The following is a 7,773-nucleotide window of genomic DNA, read 5'->3' on the forward strand; positions in this document are numbered from 1 at the left end:
AACCTCACCAAACTTGGGGGGTAGCATAAGGACAGTCTCCTGATGATACGCTGAAATTTTGGTGCCGCTAGCCTAGAAACTGCGCCCCCTGCAGGCCAAAAATGGAAAACCACTAAAATACCCAAAAACGAACCGAGCATTTTGATGCCCCCCACAAGGTGATGCCCTGGGCAGCTGCCCACCTTGCCCAATGGGCATTACGCCAGTGCTCTTCCCAGACCACAGCAGGCATTTCAGGCAGGACTCTCAGAGAGAGGAGATTTCCACAGGCGAAGGTGCTTCTGGACTTCACAAGTACCAGAAGGAGGTGCTCGGGCATCACGGAGGGACTGCTGCCACCCCCCGCAGCTTGGCACACTCCCAGCAATCAAGTGCATGAAAGGGGAGTGGCCTGGCACCACTTTGGGCCGGCTGGGTCCAACCCAGGGCTGCTGGAGGGTGGGGGGCAGGAGGGACGGATGTTCTCCCCCTTCCTTTGGGCAACAGAAACACTTCGACCAGACCAGACCAGGAGGTGGCCTTAGACCCGTGGTGGCGAATCTTTGGCACTCCAGTCATTATGGACTACAATTCCCATCAGCCCCTGCCAGCATGGCCAATTGGCCATGCTGGCAGAGGCTGATGGGAATTGTAGTCCATAACATCTGGAGTGCCAAAGGTTCACCACCACTGCCTTAGACCGCAAGCGACAGGGGGCTGCAGATCATCCTTCTCCAGACACAGAACATGACGACAAGACGCCAGAGGCTAAAAATGGCTCATCATAATTTATTTTTATGTTAAAATGTACAGCTTGTGTGTGTGTGTGTGTGTGTGTGTGTTTTAAGTGACTGACTAAAAAGGTAACAGATAAATACAAGAGCGTCACTGGGTCTATTTTTATACATGAATCAAGCCACTTTGGGGCCCTTACAGTCACTCTGTACAAGTACAAAGGCTACAAAAAGGAAGCCATATAAACCATAGACACAAATTCCACCTTCTGCTTTTTTTTACATGCGCTCTGTTAAGCTTCAGTCGAGCTATTCACACCCTACTGCTCTATTTATTTCTCTTAAAAAATAACTCCAATATTTTATAAAGATAGAAAAATCTACAGATGGAATGAAAATGTAAAGTTACAGTCGTTTCCATAAAATAGCAACTTTACATCAAATTCACTTTTTTTTTTTAAAGTCCTGCCAAGTACTTGGACATATATGAAAACGTTTCAAAACGCTGATAAACGCGGATACGTTCCACTTGATCAATCGGGGACTGCGTCGGAAATGAAACGGAAAGCAGCCCTCCCCATCCGCCCCACCAAAATCTGTGCCCAGAAACAGAAAGTTGGAGAACGAAGCCTCCGGGAAATCGGGTGGCTCCACAGAGAAAGGAATGGGAATTGCACAAGAGCACAGCAGCAATGAAGTTTCCTGGCACTCTGTATCGCAGGCAGCCCCATTCAAAGGGCCTGGACGTGGCACTGCAGCTGCTCAGCATGGGGAGGCAAAGAACACACAAAAAGCTGCCCCGCTGCTGGAAAGCCCCCATTGCGCTTGATGGATTTACACCACCAGAAAGCCCTGGGTGCTGGCACTGTTGAGGTTAATGGCCGTGTGGAAACCGACTAACATTGGCTCCTCCCCCAGCCACGCCTCTGGACTGTCCCCACCATGCCAGCGGTGGGGGCGCAGGAACACTGGCATGGCACTCTGTGCTACATTTGACCGCCATGGAGGGCTGTAGCAACTGCCCATGGGAGTATCTGCCTCCTGGGGAGGGCAAATCCATCGGCGCGGCCCCACGCCACCTCCAGCAGCAGATTCAGGGGGGCCCCTTTGGATGGGGCTGGAAATCTTGGAATTAATTGGAATCTGAATAGCTTTAAGAGCTTCTCTCCTTTTTTAAACAAAATTTTAAATATAATTAACAAAAATATAATTTGTTTTTTTTAAAAAAAAACAACCCTAAAATGGGGTAACCTAATCAAGGCAACAAAAAAATCCCCCCCCTCCCCCAAACTCACAAATTAAGACATGGCTTACTGTTAAGCACAACACTCGTACAGTACTACGGAACGCACTGTCACTAACAAAGACATTAGCGGCATGCGAAAAGTGTCACCTTGAGGAACAAAACAGACTATGAAGGCAATGCCAAAAAGCATCTACGGGGTGAAGGGGAGGACAGGACAGGGAAGTTCACGGGTCCAGCACGACATCAGATATACCCCAAAACTAGGATCCACGTCTTGAATGGGAGCAGGCACATCAAAAAATGGCTGTCAACCATTAACTTGTTTTGCGTCTTTGCAGTACAATGAAGAAACTCCGACTCTCTGCAATATAAAATTGCAAAGAAAACAAAAACAAAACAAAAAAATAAAGGAAGGAGAACATATTTATATAATAAGGCTTTCTGCTGCATACAGTTTTTTTTTTTAATGGTGCCAACAAATGTTTTTGCATTCACACCAGTTGCTGGTTTTGAAATCATTCTCTCTGCGTTTTTGTGCCGGACAAATCCTAGCACGCCAGTCTGATCCACCCCCGACTCCTCACTCCTCTACCTGCGCATGTAAGAGCCATTCAGGGACTGTTTGGACATGCCAGAGTTCATGTAGCCGTGATGCCCCGGCGGGGTGTACATCATGTTGCTGTGGGGGGCAGTCTGCATTGACTGTTGTGCGTATGGCTGGCTTCCCATCATCCCCATCTGCATCTGCATAGGATACTGGGCCGTCTGATTCATGTACCCGTGATTTGTGTGGTAGCCACCATTCATCATGGGCTGGGACATGCTATACCCATTCATCGCATTCAGGGTGTTCATGTTCATATTCACTGAATTGACATTGTACGCAGGGGCTGGCATTAAGTTCATGCTCATGTTCATGCCACGCTGCATGGTTAAGGTGCGCGCTGGCCCCTGCATGGCCACCGTCTGTGAGGCACGCCCGTAAATCTGCGGCTGATGGGCCGCTGCCGCCGGTGGCAGAGGCGCTGACTTAGTCCTCACGGAAACATGGCCTTTCCCGGGCATCTGAGTCTGCAGCCTCTGGGCATGAGAGAGGCCGATATTGGAAGCGGCCAGGTTGCGCTGCAAAAGAGGCGGAGGCAGGTTCATGGGAGGAGGGGTGAGGTTTGGGGGCGGAGTCATCGTGGTCTGAACTTGGGCTCCTCCCGGAACCGAATGGGGGGACTGGGAGAGCTGAACGAGTCCCGTGCTGCTGAGAGGGGTGGACAGAGAGGCACTGTTTGCATAGGAAGTGACGGCCGCGGAATGGCTGTAAGGCAACGAATGGTCCATCAGCGTGTTGGTCAGCTGCTGCAGTTTGGCGAGGCTGAAGGTGGCGGACGGCTGCGGGTAATGCCCGGCTGCAAACTCGCTTTGGCCCATTCTCTCGTACAAGCCGATGTTGTTGCCGTTGTTGTTCCCCGCCTCCGGGATGTCGTTCAACTGCATAGGGGGGGTGAAATTGGCAGCCATGTTGCACTGGGACAGCTGCTGGCTGCTACTGGGGGGCCTGTCCCCCACGCAGCCCTGGGGGGATTTCACATTGCACGGGGGTGGGGAGCTGATGCTGGCGGTCTGCATCAGGCTGCAGCTCCCGTTCATGGTGGGCATCTGCTGCGTCACCGCGCAGCTGCTCTGCGTCATATTGCTGGACGTGAGGTTGCCGTACGAGCAGCTGTTCTGCGAGGCGTTGTTGCCGCAGATGCCGCCGCCCATGGTGGAGTCGTAGCTGCTCGGGTTCTCGTAGTTCTCCGTCGTGCTCTCGATGCTGCCCAGGTCGCTGAACCCGCTGTCCACGACCTGCTGCGAGTGGTCAGAGACGGAGGGGACGTCCATCATGGGACTGGTCTCCATGTTTTGCAAAGAGGGCACAGAAATGGCGCTTTGATCCGGGCTGATCTGCGCATAGCTGTTTTCCAGGGGAGGCACATTTGGGCTATTAACAGAACGAACCGACTGGCTGGGGAGAGAGTGGACGGAGGAGACCGGGCTGCTGTGGTCAGACTGAGGACAGTCATCCAGGGCTATCATCTGGGGGCTTTGGTCAGTATTGCTGTAAGTCTGCAGGCTTCGACAGGCCTCTTGAGTCTCTGCGCAGTCCTGGAACACATCTTCCTGCTCTGTCGTTTCTTGGGTCAGAGACTTCACCGCCTGCGCTGTCTCAGAGTCGATCTCTGTGGTTTCCACACTTTCATCCTTGAACACAGCATTAGGCTCATCGCCGTCCTTGCGGGGCTGGTCTTCTGTGCTGTCGTCACCTGACTCGGATGCGGGCTCCAGAACAGCAGGAAGCTCTTTACGGTCACTCTCACACTCAGTGGCAAGGTCAGCACCGCCATCCACCGCATCCTCCTGATTTGGACGGCCGCTCTGTTCATTCGAGTCTAAAAAAGACTCCCCATTCTCAATGACTCCTTTGAGAGATTCTGCCGGCATGGTCTTCTCCGCCTCTGTTGGTCCCATGTGGCTCTCATCTTCATCATCAGCATCGTGATCCTCGTTGCGAGATGGGTCTTCCTCCTCCGGTTCTTCCGGTGGCTCTGGATCCTCTTTCTCCATTCCTGTTTCCTCCCCTTCATCTTTATCTCGACTTCCTGCATTTTCTGCCTCTTCTACACAGTTGTCTTCCGCTTCCTCTGCTTTAGCGATCTCATTTCCTGTTGTTTCAAATGCTTCCTGGGGCTGCTCTAGACACTCGGATGCTGGCTCTCCAGCTTCGTCCTCTGCGGGCAGAATGGTTTCGGGATCTTTAATTTCATCCTCAACGAGAGATGCATGAGTTGGGTTCTTTTCAGCCATTTCCTTCGATTCGTCTCCCACGGCCTGATAGTCAGGCTCCATCGGAGTCTCAGGCGGAGTGTACAAGTTAAGCTTGAAGCCAGGTTTTCTCTCTTTGTTTTGCCTCCACTTAAAGGGGCAACGTTTCGCTCCTTTGGGCCACCCTTGTTTACATATTACCGGTTCGGGATTGTCTTGACTATTATCTTTCGCTATGGCTGCGTGTTCTTCTGCATTAACTGTAGGCAGGGAGAAAATGAGGAGAAGACAAGAAAAGAACATGTTAGTCAAAGTGAGCCATCCATCAAAGGTTCAGAAAAACTTACTGACGAAAACGTGAACTGACTGAAGTGTTCTTCTTGTAGCCCTGTCTTTATTGGCAGTGTACACAGAGGCGTTTCTCCCATTCTAGACTGTTCCAGCAAACTCACACATACAGGAATGCTAAACCAAGTGAAGTTAGGCAGTGGTGGGATCCAAAAATTTTAGTAACAGGTTCCCTCGCCAGCCCCCCCTCAGCAAAGGGGGCAGAGGCGTACCTAGACAAACCTGAGCCCTGGGCAAAACGTGAGTTGGATGCCCCCCCATGGACAGCCACCCCACCACAACCCCAAAATTTTTTTTGCACCAGGTCATTTCTAAATCATCATCACATTATAAAAAATGCCCCAACTCACAAATCTGAATACAGCAATGGTGAAACACACAGGTTCTTTGATAGAGACTGGTGAGATAAAAGGCACGAAAGGCTGAGAATCAATGAATTGCAGTACCTGGAAGGGATTAACCCAGTTCAGGGAGTTACATTATTAGTCGCAATTGCTATATGGAACCTTGATGTTCAAAGGCAGTAGGCCTCTCAGGGAGGCGAGGGGGTAGAGATGGAAAAGCGGACCCAATTAGTAACCCCCTCTCGGCACACACAAATAATTAGTAACCCACTCTCGGGAACTGGTGAGAACCTGCTGGATCCCACCTCTGAAGTTAGGCCCAATCACAGGAAGGCAAACACAGCTTATCACTTTTTTGAGTGCACCCTACCTCCAAATATGCTTCTAACAACAGTTTAGGAAAGTTGTAATACTTAGGAGGAAAGAATATTCTAATACTGTAATACTTAACAGAAAAGAATAAAAAAGTGAAAAAAACTAAAAAAACAGGCCACCAAATAAAAATGTAACTGTTGGAAATAATGCTTATTCTGAACTGAACCCTTTAATAGCATTCAGATAACGACAATAATAATACTTTTCAAAAAAGACAAATTTATTTTAAAAATCCTCTAAAATAACAATTTAAAAACTGAACAAAACTTTTCAAAGGTTACATTAAGAGCGCCATTCAATTACAACATGAAGGAACCTGGCCGTCAGCTCTAAGACTTCTCTTGAGCCCTTGTCCAGAAGGAAGAAGGTTTTCTGATGGAGAATGCTGTTGTCAATCAACACAGGTGCCACAAACTTCCCCCTAGCTACATTATATGGTGTAGGCTCTTCACAATTCATGTTACAAATACAAAGCCTTTCACGGTGTGGCATTTTCATCTCCCTACCAAATCTCAGGGAAGATGGCAAGATGTTACATCTCGCCAAGGAGACTGCATGTCGGAGTTTGGGTTCAGGAAGTAAATATAAATAGTTGGATATATGTGTTTTCCCCAAAGAAATGCCAAGAGACAAAGACGAGCAGAATCTACTAGCCTGATCAAAAAGACATCTTCCTATTCGAGGTAACAAAAGGGAGTTGCGTGGCGTTGATTTCCATTTATGGAAATAAAAATTGGGTCTAACTTCACGCGTTGCAACATTGAATGGACTTTTAAAAGGGGATGCAGCCAGGGAATCTTTTCAATGAGTGACTAAAGACCTCTCAGAATATTCCAAGATGCAAAGTTGAAGATGATCCTGTCATTTGTCTCACACAAGCAGGGTCAGAAAAGCAAAGGAAGACAAGTGGGACTGAGATCCTGTGTGGCGCAGTGGTTAAAAGGGGCGGACTCCAATCTAATCTGGTGAACCAGTTTTGTTTTCTCTGCTCCTCCACATGAGGTCTGCTGGGTGAACTTGGGCTAATCGCAGTTCTCTCTGACCTTTCTCAGCCTCACCCACCTTCTCCAGCGGAAGCAAAATTTGGAAACCTGTCTACAGAATTCTAAGGAGAACCACGTGCATTAAACCACGTGTGTTAATTGGTTAACGAAAGGTCAGGGAGGATAACGAACTCAACAACATTCAGACAAAACCACAGAACTGAAACTCTTTTGGCAGTGATCGTCTAGGACCCCAAAGTTCTATGTTATGTAAAACGTACAGAAAAGCAACCCCAGAGCTTTCCATAAGAACTGGCCTCATTACTGCCAAAGTGGAAACAAATCCATGAGAAGAGATGGGTCCCAGTTTCCACTCACCTCTGCACTGAACATCGTTTTGGTAACCGTGATTGTCTCTTTCCTGCTCCTCTTCCTCTTCCTCGTTCTCCTCTTTGTCGCCAAGCTGAGGCTGGAAGGCTTTTTCGAGCCCGGGTTTCAAGTCCTCCTCTTCCCCCTCCATCTCACACGTGGGCTCCAGTTGTGGCATTGGCCGTTCTTCTTCCGAGTTATCAAAGGGCTCGCTCAGCACTTCTGTGGTTTCAGAGATCGTCTCCGTGGTGACGCTGCTATTGATCCTCCTGCGCTTGCGGCCTCTTTTCTTCTTCAACATGAAAGGTCTCTAAAGAAATGTTTAAGGATGAAAGTGAAGCAGGAGAGTTAATATGCTTTTAGGTAAAACAGCCCAGTCTTGTGAAATACATTCCCAGCCAAGTGGTTTGCCTGACATCCCAGGTATTACAACATAGATAAACTATATAAAAACCAAAATTTGAAATAACAAATCAGGACCACTGGTAAGCTTAACTGAACCAAATGGCCCTCAAGAAAACCATTTTCAACTGCTTCATAAAGATTGAAAGGGAGGGGAGCAAGTATATTTCCCTGAGGAGGTCATTCATACATACATA

The 7,773-nt window shown here is 48.7% G+C and overlaps 1 protein-coding gene across 1 annotated transcript; it reads right to left on the bottom strand.

Moving 5' to 3' along the window:
* Nucleotides 1-748: 748 nt before the first annotated feature.
* On the bottom strand, nucleotides 749-7,484 carry LOC125424970 (histone acetyltransferase KAT6B-like; the record flags this gene model as incomplete). The annotated part of the gene is made up of 2 exons (XM_048482409.1): nucleotides 749-5,015; nucleotides 7,184-7,484. Coding segments are annotated over 2 exons (2,769 nt in total), but the record flags the coding sequence as incomplete, so codon positions are not given.
* Nucleotides 7,485-7,773: the final 289 nt, after the last annotated feature.

The sequence above is a fragment of the Sphaerodactylus townsendi genome, unplaced genomic scaffold (assembly GCF_021028975.2).
Source record: "Sphaerodactylus townsendi isolate TG3544 unplaced genomic scaffold, MPM_Stown_v2.3 scaffold_1640, whole genome shotgun sequence".
Taxonomy (NCBI): Eukaryota; Metazoa; Chordata; class Lepidosauria; order Squamata; family Sphaerodactylidae; genus Sphaerodactylus; species Sphaerodactylus townsendi.